Genomic DNA, 15,768 nt, shown 5'->3' on the forward strand with positions numbered 1-15,768 from the left:
CTTTCGCTGGCCAAAATAAATTCGTTATTCCGCTAGAGAGGGAAATTGCAAGCAAACTCGTATATGGCATGCGAATATATAGAGTGTGTGTATGCAAAGAAATCAGACAACTGTTGTTTGCAATTAGAAGCAAATAAACTAAATTGTTTCGCGGTTCGCAGTTTTTGAACAAGCGGCGCACATTTTCAAATTTGTTCAGCACACAAACTCTCTAACATCGCGGATTTTCTCTTCATTTTTGCGGCAATCGCATTATTGGTGAATGTGTGAAATGTTTTTGGCTGATTTTGCCTGGTCACTTTCGGCCAAGCGGCTCTCGACGAAGCCTTCTACACGATTTGGCGCATTTACATATTTTAATTAAAACATAAATTCTGCATTTTGCCCATACAGTTGAATGTCGGTTGCGTGCGAAAAGCCAGCGAGCATATTATGCAGCTCTATTTTGCCGGATTGATTAGTGATGCCACAAAGTGGTCACTGTGATTCAATTTCCAGTTGTTTCTGGCTTTCAGCTTTGTGTGGGTGGGACGAAAATCACTCTTTTAGTTTTATGGAATAGAAACTTTATTTAAACGTAGTGCGTTGAACAAAGCCTATTTTGAAGAGAGGATCAGGATCATTGAAGAGCACGCATGACCCTATAAAACATACACTATATATTCTTGATCAGGATCACTAGCCACGATTTTGGCTAAGAGCGAAGCAGTCACTTATCACAGTTTCGGCTATTTTCACTGGCAATCCACACAAATGAACTACAATCTTCTATCCTGAAGGCACATCCTTTGAGTTGTTCGATGCTTTCGCATGCCTTTGGTTACTTTAATAAATATTTCATCAGACACACGCACATCGCCACATAGAGAAGAAGAACTTGGGTAGCGCATAGTTTACTATCTACTAAATATTTAAACGCAGCGTCAGATCGTAAAAGCAAAATGTATGCAAAGTGCATGTCGAGCAGCCATCGAGGTAAGCTGTAAAAAACTAAGGCAAGTAACGGCCAAAATGAAACGGAAAAAAGGTTAGGAAAAGGTAAAACAGTCGAGCCAAGAGCTGCAATATTGAATAAAGTTAGTACCTGGCGGTCTGTTGCGCCTCATCGTGCACACTTTGTTTATATTTATAGTGTATAAGCTAGGTTTTTATGTTTTTAGCTCTTTCATCCAAAATTTCTTAGGCTTCATACTCTTTTTAGGGCATTTAATGCAAGCTCATACATATTTTGTATTAAGATTTTGTAAGGAACGTTTATGTTTTAAAAATAATTATTTCCCTGTCATTATAGAACATGCTTGTTTATGGCGGTACAGTCAAGTAGAGGCATATAAACCGTCATATAGTGAATTTTCCTTGAATACACTATATAGCATAAACTCCGCGGAGAATTCAAAATGAACGTTTATCGAGAGTCGTGCAGCGAAAAGTTACGCATCGATGGCAATGCAAACACGGCACATGGCAGCGGGACAAAATTTCTTAATTTCAGCCGGGGAGTGCCCATCTCATGGCCTCTGCATCTGCAGCTCTCCATCTCCGAATTTCCACATCTCGATTTCCAGGCGCACGGCACACGATGCGATGCCTGTGCGTTGGCAAATGGAAGCATATATGCTCCTATAGAAGTGCCAAAGCCGCAATGTGTCTGGCTCCGGGTTCATGGAGGCTCGTACTCGTACTCTACTCCTACTATACTCGTACTACCAATACTCGAGTGTGTGTGTGTGTGTGGCCAACATGTCTTGCGCTCTCTATGCGACCACGCCCACACAATCAGGCGCCCATTTATGCACTAATTAAAATTTTATCGTTAAATCTTGTTTGCTTGCATTGCTACAAGCAGGCACTGCAGCAGCCCCTCCTCTCCGCCCAGCCCCCAATATACGCCACATGTATGCAATGCGAACATTTTCGCTGAAAATGTTTGGCAACAGTTATTTGCACTTCCCGATTCCCGTTTCCCGATTCCCGGCCACCACCAGCCAGATATCCTGCCACGCCCAGTTTTGGTGGGGCGAAGGCAGAGGGGCCATGTGATCACAGCGTTTAATGCCGGGCACAAGCATTTTCATATTTTATTTGGCTGGATTCGCAGCCAAAAACCAAGCGCCCCTTCGTTAAGTGCCGACACTGAGCAAAACAATGGGCCTCTTTAAAATACTAATTTCTCAACTAAAACAACTAATGTCACAAGAATACTCTGCTATATAAATGAAACTCAAATTGTTATTATTTTTGTTTTTAGTTTTAGTTTTGTTATCCCTCTAATATACGTATGTGTACATTTTAGTTAGTTTAGTTTCTTTCTCTAAGTACAGACCTAATGCATGGGGGCAGACTGATTGTGTTTGACCTTCGCTGGCAAATGTGAATCGCATTTAGGCGAGCAGATTGTATTTCAAAATCACTGCCCCTGTCATTTTGTCAAACATTTTTCAAATTACACCTCATCGCGCGCTCAGCCAGCAAGTGAAATTGCAAAAACAACTATGAAAACCGAAATTCAATTTCCAAATGTGGAAACCAAAATCCAAAAAGTCGTACAACTTTTTCCCCAGCTGCTGCGCTGCTTTCGCCGTGTCAACTTTTTTAATTTAATATATACAGTGCGTATGCGTAATTTTTGTGGCTTTAAGCGGCAGCTGCTGTTGTGTTAGAGTGTATCTGTGTGTGTGTGCTGTATGGGGGTGTGTGTATTTTTGGGGGTGTGAGTGCGGCTAGAGCTGCAAAAGAAGCAAAAAATTTAATTAAAACGTTGCATAAATGAAATTCAAATTCGAAATTGCATGCAAAATGAATAATTGAATGGACCATGGCAGTTGACTAGCTGCCCCGACGGATGGTTTAGTTAATTTTTGTCATCGTCGCTCTCTTTCAGACTGACACGCCTCAATTGGTGGGCGGAACACAGCGATGGGCTCTAGAAGTCCGCTTAGTTACTAAATTAAATTATTTTCCCATGCAAAACACAACCATTTATATTGATAATTTCGTTGGAACTAAGTAAAACCGGAAATATGTTAGATAGCTGTGTTAATTTCATATTAAGCTATACGCCTCTTTATATAGTTTATACAGTTTAATCTGAGAGAGAACTATTTACTTGGCCGGTGCTGTATCTGTAACCTGTTACTGTTCATTTTCTAGTGAGTAAACAAATCAACCGCAAAACAAATTAGTAATTTAATTTTCATTGCATTCAGTTGCATATTAAAGCTTTATTTGTTTGTGTTTTTTGTACAGCTTTTGCTAAAATAACAAAATCCGTAAAATAAATATGTGTTATGATGGGCAAATTTATTGCTGTTGTATTATAAATCGCCAAGGTTTGAACTTTGTGTGCTCTACAGCTTGGCTGTGCCATAAATATAAGAAAATTAAAGTATTGAATTTCTTTCTGAAGAAAACTCTTCAATTCACCAATGACTGAATCACTGAAAGGCTTGAATCACTTTGAATAAATTAAAGTACCCTCTGCCAGCGTACGAAAAACAAAGACTAACTTGTTTATTACCTTTGTTTAGACTTTATATGACACAAGTTTGCCTCCGATGATGGCACTTGAGCAAATGGCATTAGCATTGTCTTTCCATCCTGGAGGACTTGACTGCCTTTCCCACTCTATTTGCCTTCATATATTTCTGTGCATTCCTTGTGGAAAGTCTGAGCAAGTTTCTTATCGCGCCAAAATGTTATTTTTTCTCGGCTGGGTTTACTTTGCGCTTGATTTGTTTTCCATAGTTGTTTGTGTGTGCCTGGGAAAATGCTGCTTTCTTCCGAGGATTCTCGCCTTTACTTGGTTCCATTAACTTTTCGGCATAAGTGAGTATGCGATGTACATTATGAAGAAAGGGACTCGACTTCGCCCCAAAGCAGGCAGTCCAAAGTGTGGAAGCTCCCAGCTTTGGGAGTTAATTTCCCAGAACTTTTGATTGCTCAATTTGGGCGGCTTCAGAGATTTTGCATATTAAATTCGCCGCTTATTCTCCAGTTTGATTGCTATTTGCATATACTAACCTATATCGCAGCATCATAACACGTAAATATCGCCATGGTATAAAGACAATAGCTTTGAATAACATCTTAAAGTTTGAAGATTTTCAATAACAGGTTTTTATGAAGACTTTTACCTTTTGCAATTGTTATATCCAGTATTTAATCGTCAATCTTTGTTTCTAAATTTATCGTAAATAAGTGAATTCGGTCGTATAGAACTGGTGAAATATGTGTGAAATAAAGCCAAATTTCGTGACGCACGATCTGGTGCACAATCTGAAGTGCTCTAAGCGCGGTCCGAGGATAGTAAGTTTCCAAATAGGTTTCCAAATTCCTTAAGTTCGAATTCCAATTCCGATTAGAGGCCAGACATGAAAAAGACGAGAGCCTGGCCTGGAGCGCGATTTATGTGCGTTTGTAAGGAGGGAGACTTGAATACTGCTGCATATTGCTTGGCGGAGTTGATGCACGAGCCGTTTCGGCCATTTCCGATGGCCACCGTGGCAGTGCATCATTCGATCCGCGACGAGTTCATCGAGCGGGTGAGGAGTCGGTTCCGGCAGCTGAAGCCACACGTGGCCAATCATCCGAACTTCATAAGAGCCGTCCAGGAGCTGAAGTACGGGCTACGACCTGTGAAATACGTCCTGGCCGATGTGGCCGATGCGCCGGCCTGTGCCAGTCCCATTTTGGTGACGGAAGGCGTCACCCACTTGTTCTTTCCCAGCGGACCCTCGGGATGCACCACGCTGCACAGCTTCAGTACAATGTCGGAGGTGGCGCTAATCTTTGGCAAGGAGACGCCGAACTTCGACGCCGTCTACTTCTTTGATGAGACCATCACGCGTGTCTACATCTTGGCCAAGCTGATCAGCTGTGTGCAGTTCTTTGTGAACTGCATGGATGCCTGTCTGCTGGAGATTATGCCCCACTACATGGAGCACACGCCCATGGTGATCTACAAGCGCGGCTATCACTACGAGACCCTAGAACTGGGCCAGCAGTGGAAGATCATCGTGTTCCCCTACAGCACCTCCATCCTGAGGCAGTGCTGCTGTCCCACTGGCCAGTGCCGCTGCTATGCCACCCATTCGGCCTGCTGTGAGGACCATTTGCAGGGTTAGGGTATACGGGATGTGTATTGCCTCAACTGAGAACGCAGCTCCAGCCCACTCCATCCTGCTGGTAATTTCGACGGGGAACTGCATCTTGGCAAAGGAAATCAGAACTTCCTCCGTCTGTTCTTCGACTGCCGGCGTCGCTCCAGAAATCCGCAGTTCCAATGAGTAGTTTGCGACTGGCAACACATGTGAGCCATAATTTTCGCGGTACTTGCCTCTTGAATGGCAAATACAGTGGTCACTGGCTGTGGTGAACTATTGCATTTTAGGCAATTCATCTTTTTTTTATTCACACCTAATCTGATCAATTGCTTAAGATAATTACTATATGGTGTAAGAGGAATGATTTGCAATGTTGTTGGTAACAAGGACTAGCTGACCTCATTTGGGAATCTCTCCTGTATTTAGTGCCGCAATAATTTTGGCTGTATTTATCAAACCTTGTCCCTTCGCCCAAAACCTCCAACTTTGGCCAACCGCTTGCAGGATGTCGCCGACTGTTGGCTTTTAATAAAACTTGCACACAGCCGCCAAGTATTTGCCTTGGCCTTGTCGAAAAAGAACTTTGAGAAACCGTGGAAGTTGGAGGTCTGGGTTCTGAGTTCTGAGTTCTGGGGACTGAGAACTGAAGTCTGAGTTTTGGGGTCTGAGAACTCCTAAACCGACACAAGTCTGGCAGCCATTAGTTGCGGCTGCTGATGCGGCAGCTTGTCGCCAAGGCATTGACTTCTTTGGGTTACCGCCGAATAGTTGTTGGGCTTTTATGTGCCAACTTGTTAATGAGTTTGCCGGGATGTGGGGTGTAGGTTGCCCGTCCATATCCAACCATCAAGCACTCATTCATGACAGGCGGCCTATGCTGCACTTACTTACCTTCTGCATTTTTGGCATTTGGCATTGAAACGGAATCCTGCCTGCAATCACTGACAAATGTCTGAATGTCCTGCTGTCTGGAATATCTCTCTCCATCTGCTGCACTCGTCTGGTTTATTTGTCAGTGCTGTCTGCCATTTTGATTTGCAGTCTGACATATTTTGGCCGCACTTCAGCATTTTGATGCTCGTTGGCAATGAAAAACGGCAATGGAAAAATGATGTTGCACATTAATATTTTACCTTGAGGAGGATGCCTTTTAAATCATCTGACTGGATGTGCCTGAAGTGCTTAAAAGGAAATGATTATATAGTTGGACATATTGTAATTGAGTTTCTTTGTGAAAAGATCAAGCCTAACAACGTATATTAATGTGAAAAGAAAACTTAAGAAATTCATTTGATTTATTTAATGATGCGACTAATATTCATTACCTATAGCTAGAGGTCAAATCCTTTTAACACGAGCTGACAACTCACATACAAATTGTACAACCCAAATAACAAAGTGTTCATGATGTTTATAAAACTGCAGAACTGAACAGAACAGAACAGAACAACCAACTGAAACCGCTGCCAGCATAGAAACCGAAACAAAACAGAGCAATTCCGACCAAATGTCTCTCAAACTGACCGCAACAATTTGAAAAACATTACCCATACGCCGCGTATGACACGCCAAAGCGGAGCAGATGGGCGATAAAAAGGGTGGACATGGACCCATGGACACTGGGCGGAAGGCCAAACAACCGACAACGGACAACCAACTCGAGCATGGCGAACAGTGTATTTTCAACACCTGCTGGTCAAACAAATCGTGTTCATTTCGGTACAAACACTAATTTCGACAAGGTGCAAACAAGCTGACGACTGCTCGGCAGGAGGAGATCTGGGACACGGGACATGGAACGTGGCTATGGGAGTGGATGTGGGATGGTGGAACCATGGACGTGGCGACCAAGGGAGGAGCGTTGGGAGCAGCGGCCCGAACAGGAACACGCTCGAAACACAAACACAATAGAGGAAATTCCCACCCACTGGCAAAGGGACAGCGGCGCTTGGAAGTGTCACGTGCACTGACTGTCTGCCTGTGCTTTTGCAGCAAGTACACTTAAAAAAATATTATTAGTATATGAGTTTTAGGTGGGGATGCTTGAACGCTTACAGTGCAGAGTTTACAACTATTTGCAGGTGCCATGTTCAAGAAGTTGTGCTAGTCTACAAGTAATTATTATAACCCACCAATTTGTAGTTTCTAAATATTTTCAAATATTTTTTTTTGTGATTTGGGGGTATATTTTTCCGCAGTGCTACAAACTCCGGAGTCGCATCCTGGAGTTTTCGAGTCTGCGTTTTCGGGCCGGGCCTGGCGTCGACAGATAAAATGCTTTTTTGTGAAAAATGTAAAATTGCATTTGTAACCGCATTTCATTAGAGAAAGAAAGTCAACCGTCAGGTAGCAGACAACGCACGTTTCCATAGATGGAACCCCAGCCCAAAGGGGGGTGGAGGGGGGGCTAGTTGGTAAAATAGCAACAAAGTTCGCAATCGCGCCGGCGAAACGAGCCTCACGGTCAATGGTGAAACGTACAGCGAGACAAAACTTGGCCCACACACACACACCGGAGTTGGGCAAAAACGGCAAGCAAACTATTCCATGGGGGTGTGAAGAAGGGGGGAAAAGGAGGAAGGGGGGAGGGGGGTTTCCATGGGTCGCACTGCAGCTTGGCAATTTTTGTTGACCGGCCAGGACATAAACATGGATCCTGTGTCTGTGCTGCAACTTCTGTCCTGTAGCCGTCTCTCTGCCCCACTCATTGTCTGGTTGTTAGGCCTTTAAATGTCCTGACAGGAATGTTGATGGCAAACTCGGTTATCGATATGTGAACAACGTGGGGGCTATAAATAAATAATGGGCCAGTGTGAAGGACTGTAATGCTGTTGGGTTATTCGAGAGGCCACATAAGAATGGTCGACAATTGGAAATTACTACTAGTAATGGTAGCGTTCTGTGCTCTCCTTTATGTACTGCACAGTTTTTATTCCTATAAAAGAAAATCTACTGATTTTCTTATTTTAGATCGATCATATTAGATCGATCATATATATCTTCTGGTTATTATCTACTATATATCAAATATATAAATAATTTACAAGCGCCACGTGTGCCACGGATTTTAGTTCGTCTTCAACTTGCAAAACATGCCAGATATATAGTTCGTACACGCCTTTAGCATATCGGGCAGATCCCTGAGACCATCTTGCATTTCCGAAGGAGTGACGATGTGGTATGCCAGCAAAAGGGCCACGATAACCAAGGTTGGTATGGCCAGAGATACCACGATGCGAGCCACAGCGACAATGGCTATGCAGACTACTATCAGGGTCAGAAGAATGGCCAAGATGCGGCCCAATTCTCCGGGCTTCACTTCGCCTTTAGTCCACTCATTTAAGCGGTCGAATACGCTGTCACCGAATTCCATTTGTGTCTGTTGGTGTTTTCTTAACTTTCTACTTTGAATTTGCCTAGAACTGAACTGACTTATGGTATGCTGTATGTACGTATGTATATTGAATGCTTTCTGAGAGCTAGAGTGATCTGATATATTGAGTATACTTGTAGTTTATGACGAACAGTTTGTGGCCATTTTCAATTTAAAGTATAGTTTTAAATTTGTTGGATTGACTTGAGAAATGAGTTCAGTAAGAATGTACAAACAAAAATGTGTTGATATTGCCACTTTAACCACTCCGAAAACAGTCTGTTTTCTGACCTCAACAACTTAATCTGGCATTGAGAAGATATTTGGTGGGGTGAAGATGGAGGTACAACCACGAACTTACAGCCACATCGGCAGCTGTGAAATCTAAATGGCGTTCTTGATGTCAGCGACAGGATATCTCGCCGACTGCCGAACGAGCCGTGTCCTGACAACTTGACAAATGAATGATCGGGCCGCAGTCTCGGCACCGCAGAGCGGCCAACCTCAGGCAGCAGACAACAGACGCAGGACAATGGACAGAGGACGACGGACACAGGACGATGGACACAGGACGATGGACACAGGACGACGGACATGGGGGCACATAGCGGTCCTGACGCGACGACAAACCGCAAAAAGCGAAACGGCAATCGACCAACAACAGCAACAGTAAAGGGCAAAAATGAACCCGACAATTTCGCCGCCACCAGCAACCGCCAGTCCAACAATCATGAAAGCACCAAGCACCAAGTACCGAGCACCAAGCACCGATTACCGATCGGCAGGACCGGGAGGTCCTGAAAGTCCTTTGCCGTCTGCCATCGCCGGTCAGTTGGTGTCTGTGCATGAATTCCATCATATGATATCAATTAGTGATAGTGCGGTGCGACTGAAATGTCATTTGCAAAAATGCGCATATTTTAAACGTGACACACGCCGGCGCTCCTTTGGCTCCCACATCATCCACCCAGCAGTACATCCAACCATCATCCCATTCAGACACGCCATGATATCTCGCTAACGGAGCGGGAGTTATTCGAATGCCCTTTTTGGTGCGGGAAGGATTGGTTTTGGTGGGTGTTTGCGCACTTTGGTAAACTGGGGGAGCTTGTTAACTTATAAGGATATTCTGACCCGTTATCACCATAACTCATGAAAGTAAAGTCACTAATTGCAGAGACCCACATCCTATGTTGAACAAAACCTAATCACTCATTTTTACACGCTTAGGTATGAAATATTCGAAATATTTGTATTCAACAGAAAGAGCATTCTTTTGTCGGCTATTGTGCAAGCCTAATTGACTGGCTTGAATGGCCTTTTTTGTTCCGCTCGCTGAGACCATAAAAACCAAACAGAAAATGGCCAAACGGACCAAACCTGCTGCCTGGTCAGCCACATAAAAATCAGCTCGCCCGCATCAACTGCATGCCAACAACAATGGGACGTATGTATGAATATGCAACGATGCCGCCGATGATGACCACGATGGTCTGAAGGAGGAGGGCGAATGGAAAATGGGAAATGGAAAATGCCCCGGCAGCAGCAGGAGGGTGGGAGGGGCAGTCAGACCTGCAACGGATATCCATGCAGGTGCAATCTCAAACAGAACTTACCACAGAAACACAGGGGCTCCGCGGGGGCTTGGTTTCGGGAATTGGGAATTGGGCGAGAAGACATGTCAACGTTACCAGAAAACGGATGGCGGATGGCGGATGGCGGATGGCGGAGGCCAATAAAACTGCAGCCAAGTGCAGCTGATGCTGATGCAGCTGATGCAACGATTTGGAGGCTCGCGCCACCGGCGCCACCAGCGCCAAACGCAAATTGCATTTGCAGTTTTTTATCTCAGCTGAGACCTTTCAGGGAAATTTAATTTGCTTTTTACCCGCCGGCCAACAATATGCGGTACGTGAAAATGCCGTCGAGTGCATTGATTGTTGGCTTATTGACACGGCCAATGCGAAATTAATGCCAGCACAAATGTGCAAACCTGCCAAATTGTTGGTTGCCATTTGTCGTTTTTGCTGTTAATGAATTAAATGTGGTTGAGTTTGACTTTAGATTTAATTAACTCACTTTCCTTAAATGAAATTAGCTCAGACGCTATGTGGCTTTGCTCGACCTTCGAACTTAAGAGGTTTCTTTTGTTGTTGCACTTGACCCATTTTTCAAAGCTGCTTTGCCAACAATATACTTTTGGAAATTCGATAAAAATGTTCTTGATGTTTATTATGCTGCGAATAAAGGTTGATTTTTCCACGCTTCAGGGCACTTTATTGTGTGGCTTAAAATTGAGTGCCTGCAGCACTTCGATTCGACCTTATTATGCTTTTTAGAGATGGGTGAAAGCTGAAATATTTGCATAGTATTTTCACAAATTATTTATTGAAAATAAACCTTATATATAGCAGCAGTCTCCGAACTAATAATGTTGTTTAATTTATTTTTGCAATAAAGCAGTACGATTTATGGAAGTATTAATCTCGTTGGCATTTTATAAATCGTGGCTATTGCGCTGTCATCGCCAATACGAAGTACTTCTTGACTTTTATGCGGCACCAAAAGTGAAAAATATAAAAACGAGTACATTTGTAATTCGCATTTTGCTGTTGACATTTGAACGGTCGAATTTTCAATTGAATCGTTGGGCGAAATGTGAGAAATTAATCAGCGATGGCTTAGGGCCAATGCCACTTGCCACTTGCCAATGGCTTAATGGCGACACGTTGCCAAAAGCGGGACTTTCCATTCCATTCAAATCTCAATCAATTGGCAATAAAATTGAAATTAACTTGCCACAAAGGCATAAATGCTTTGGCTCCTGCTTGCCACCCTCGCCGCCCACTCGTTTGACACAAACTTAATTTGCAGCAAAAATACGGAGAAAAGTAAAAAATATTGGCAAGAGGAAAAAATGCTTGCGAAAAAATGTTGCCTGATTGCTCAGGGGGGGTGGGGTGGTGTGTGTGTGTGTGTGTGTGGGAATGTACGGATTGTGGTGTTGGCTTGGAGACTTTAAGCCACAGGTAGAAGCAAAACAGTTGATGAAGTTTTCGCTCAAAGAAGCAGCTGCAAAAAATAGAACTGAACGAAAGAAAATTCAGAGAAAAAATTGAAACTACCACATAGCCACCAAACGAAATAAATTGAAAATCGAGTGAGCAGCAGGAGCAGCAGCAACAACAACAACACCACTTGCCAGGGTTGTCAACTGCATGGGGGGGAAATAACAGAAATAACAAAAATATCAAAACTCTTGGTTTTGAGCTCCTGAGGTTGGGGTAAAAGCAGAAACAAAGGAAAAATGAAAAAAAAAGAAGAACCCAAAATAAGAGACAAATCTAAGCTTTGGCATTCCTCTTGCTTAACAGCAAAAGTTTTTCCATTATTTGAAGATTATAGACTCTAAACATTGGCCCGACTCCACCACACCACCTCACCGCCAAGAACTTGACAAGATATGAGGGTGAGCATGTGCAGGATTGGGGGAATCCCCTGCCTTTTCCACATCATTGTTGCTGATGATGACGTAGTTGAAAACGCTCCGCACTTTTATGACAGCCAACCGATAAGAAGGACTGAAAACTGTGGACTGAGATGGGCAGGGGGAGCAGAAAACTGGAAAGTGATGGGGCATATGGACGTAAAAGATAGATGTTAAACTTTTTCACCATCGCATTCATATTGCTTTGTTTTATGCAGATCCCCCCCGGGATCCATCGTCCCCATTGTTGTTCCTCTGTCAAACGTCAATTGCTGTTCGAAGCTGCAAATGCTGATTATTATTGCCATCGCCGCACGAAGTTCTTGTCTCTCTGCATTTTACTGTGGTATGATTCAATAAGCTTTGGCCACTGGCATGTGCAACTTGCCAAACATTGGTAGTTTTCCCAGTCTTTGGAAGAAGTTTTAGAACAGGTGAAGAAATTGTAGGATATCATCAATTGAAATGTCCTTAAAATCTGCTTATCTGCAGCCCATCGTATATTAGAGATTTGTTATATCAGTGCAACTGCCCAAAATATAACACAATAGTAATATGTATGTGTATATACAACATATTTTTCCAGTGCAGTCTGCATCCAATATTTATGATTTTGTCATGTTTTCGGTCATCATATTCGATGTTGTGCTCTCTTGCTTATTTTCACTTTGCCAACCTCAATCAATAAATGCATAGAAACGCTGCCAAATAATTCTATAGACACTCAGTAACTCGGCGAGTTTGTGGGGGCAGGGGAAATGAAAAGAACGTTGTAAAATACATTTAGATGCATAACTGAGGTAGTGCAGCAACACCTCTTGGCCACCGCACCAATATGGAATCGGAAAAGCCAGTCCTTCGCCGTTCGTATTCGAACAATGGGAAATGCAAAAGCACTGTGGCAACTGTCAGACGATAGCCAGTGGGTTAAAAAATATGAAAGCAACTTTTCCGGCTACTAAAATATGCAAATTCCAAAGTTTTCAGGCCAAATCAAGCGAAGCTGCACACCGACCACTACACAACTGGCAGGCAGGTGTCATTTCACTGTCCGTTGCCATGATTTTTGATTATTGTGTTAGAATTTATATCAAAATGGACTCCCGCAGTGGTCACCATGAAAGCGGAAAAAGAGGTGTGCAAAAGTATCTGTGGCAAAATCGGTTGGGGCACTTTTGCCCATCCGGCCCATCAAAAGTTTTTCTTATGCAGCGCCTTCATTTCTGATATTATTTGGGAACTTTTTATTTTCGAGTTCAAACTTTGAACATAATATTACACAAATTGTTGGTAATCTACATAAAAAAGACCGAGCGTAATGCTCGAAATGCTATTTGGCCCAGAAAGTTGTACGTAAAAACTTTTTATTCACCTAGTTATTTATAAAATTTTTGAAAAGTGCAGTTAAAATGCGAGTGGAAAATTGACCAGCAGGAAAACTGTTGATATTTACCTTATAATCTTTATAAGAATTTATGAAACTTGGTAATATATATTATTTACTAATAAACTGAATATTAATTTGATAAACAAAAAAGGAAAAGCATGCGCCTTAGAAGTAAAACTTAGTATTAAGCACGATTTATGCCGAATTTTGTTGATTAGTTTATTATTATTAGATGGTAAATAAAAGGGATATTTGTTATCACTTAGGAATATTAATTAGACCAAGGTTCTTTTGGCAGGAGACGTATCCTTTGCCTAAAATCGAAGGACTGCCTCTGCAATCGCTGAATGCTTGGGACCACCCTTTTCCGAAAAGAAAAGTCTGCTTTTCTTCCCTTTGTTGTTGCTTGTTGGCGCTGGCAAAACAAGTGAAGCGCATTAAAATGCAAATTTGTGCTTTTTTGCTGTTTTTTACTTTCTGTTGTGATTTGTGTGGATTGCTGGCTGCCGTTTCGCAGTTTAGTTGTGGGCGTGGCCGCGAAAATCGGAAAAGCGGAGCGGGTAGAGTGCTGCCCGCTGCAACCTTTTTTTTTATGTTGAATAAAAGAATCCGATTTTTCCGCCATGCATAATCAGTTTGAATTTTTATTTATTTATTTTACGCGCTTTTCATTTGCCATTCGCGGGCTGGCTCTATCTTATTTTCCCTTATTGTTTCTTATTTTATTTGTATTTTTGTATTTTTTTTGTGATTTCGCTTTGTGGGCGCCGCGTTTTACGCTGCCTTTCTGCATTTTTCTGCTGCTGCTTTTGCCTTTTTCCCTCGTTGTGTTGGCAGCACATAAAGTAATTTATTTCACTTGAACACATTTTCGTTTCCGTTTGTTGTTTTTTGCCAGAGACTTAACGGCAGAAGAGATTCAAATAAAGGCTAAAAAATTGGAAGCGGTTTTTGACTGCGTGGAAGCATTTCCTTGTTTTTGCGCTTATTGCATATTGTTGTTTTGCATTGCATGTTCATTGAGTTATACATTTTTAAACATTTATTCCTGATTTTTGGGCCTTTTGAATGCTGCATTTTTCATTTCGTTTTTAACCGCATAGCTAAAATTTGCATCCCAAACGATTTCTGGGAATTTATGATATGTTTTTCACCCAGTACGTACTCATGTGTGAGATTTGTTTTTCGGCAACATTTTTGAGTGGACTAATCAAATTGCCGCACAGCAAATAGAGAAGTAAGTAACACATGCGACTGGCATTTCCAACTTATTTTCACTTGTTTAAAGTTTAAGCCAACTCTCTGCCGTTGCCCGAAAGAGTTGTCTAGCCATCACTTAGCACCTAATTTATTGATAAGCCAAAGCCCGATGCCAATCAATTATTTAATTATGGAGCTGCCAGCAGTCGGCAACTATCAATAAATGCCAAACTCAAATAGCCATAAGCCCGAATCTAATCAGCAAACAGCAGCAAGAAACCGGTCTTCTCGGCCAGCAACAAGCACTTGCCACTTACCACTTGCCACTTGGGGCAACTCCATCTGCAGCTCGCTCACTGTTTCTCGCAGCCAGTGTCAACGCCAGTCAAAGTTTCTCCAATAGGATATACTTATTGGGAGTCAGAGATGTCGATGTGGATTTTCAAATATTCGAGATACTTCAAGTGTTCGTGTGTTAAGCGGGCTATATAGGAAGTAAATTTAATCAGAGATTGAAAATTTAAGATTTAGAATTGATTTAGGATGTAGGTAATAAATTGAGAGCTAGTATTTTGAATCAAACTTATTATTATTATAATTATTATTTATTTATTTTACTCTTACATATTCTACAGATCATTTTGCATCTCTGATAAAGTGGAGCATGCGAATGAACGATAGATAGATAGATAGTCGGGATTGTTTGGCCTGCTATCCACTATCCGCCAGGCAAAATAAACTTTCTATGGATCTCTGATGCCTTATCGAAGTGCGTGCTTGAATGTGTATGTGTGTGTGGGCCGAAGGAATCAGCTGCCGAAAGTCGTTTCCACAAAACTTGCAAATGCAAACTGATGCAAAAGTTTGAGCCCACGGAAGCAAACGAGGAATTTCGTTGTTATAGTCGTTTGTGTTTGGCATTGGCAGTTTCCCATCTTGCCAAATTGCTGGCTAAATAATTGTGTACGCCTTGCGGTTGTCAGACAAAAACACACAGTTTTGGCAAATGCTTAAGCAAACGTGGGCAAAATAGAATTGACCCAATTACAATTTGGGCTTAACAGATGGCAATTTGCCTGGCACACGAAATTCGCGACACCTTTGGCTGGAGGCCAACGAAAAAGGAATTCTTATACAATTTGGTAACCGCGCAAGGACACAAGAGGCGGGTTAGGAAACCCAATTAAGTTTTTAAATTAAAAATAGGTTGATATGATTT

At 42.3% G+C, this 15,768-nt stretch overlaps 2 protein-coding genes across 2 annotated transcripts; one reads left to right on the forward strand and one right to left on the reverse strand.

Moving 5' to 3' along the window:
• Positions 1–4,147: 4,147 nt before the first annotated feature.
• On the forward strand, positions 4,148–5,393 carry LOC6537142. Its single transcript, XM_002097667.4, has 2 exons — positions 4,148–4,305; positions 4,362–5,393. Exons 1-2 carry the CDS (start codon positions 4,228–4,230, stop codon positions 5,121–5,123), a joined length of 840 nt encoding a protein of 279 aa, XP_002097703.1. The 5' UTR covers positions 4,148–4,227; the 3' UTR covers positions 5,124–5,393.
• A 2,585-nt stretch (positions 5,394–7,978) lies between these two features.
• Positions 7,979–8,613, reverse strand: LOC6537143. The gene has a single exon (XM_002097668.4). It carries the CDS (start codon positions 8,473–8,475, stop codon positions 8,170–8,172), a length of 306 nt encoding a protein of 101 aa, XP_002097704.1. The 5' UTR covers positions 8,476–8,613; the 3' UTR covers positions 7,979–8,169.
• Between the last annotated feature and the right edge of the window lie 7,155 nt (positions 8,614–15,768).

The sequence above is a fragment of the Drosophila yakuba genome, chromosome 3R (assembly GCF_016746365.2).
Source record: "Drosophila yakuba strain Tai18E2 chromosome 3R, Prin_Dyak_Tai18E2_2.1, whole genome shotgun sequence".
In the NCBI taxonomy this organism is placed as follows: domain Eukaryota; kingdom Metazoa; phylum Arthropoda; class Insecta; order Diptera; family Drosophilidae; genus Drosophila; species Drosophila yakuba.

What these genes read in the sequence shown, in the direction of transcription:
- LOC6537142 (XM_002097667.4), top strand. Translation starts at nt 4,228, where the DNA reads ATGTGTGAAATAAAGCCAAATTTCGTGACGCACGATCTGGTGCACAAT. An exon ending in CTAAGCGCGGTCCGAGGATA is followed by an intron (nt 4,306 to 4,361) that starts GTAAGTTTCCAA and finishes AATTCCGATTAG; the next exon opens with AGGCCAGACATGAAAAAGAC.
- LOC6537143 (XM_002097668.4), bottom strand. Translation starts at nt 8,475, where the DNA reads ATGGAATTCGGTGACAGCGTATTCGACCGCTTAAATGAGTGGACTAAA.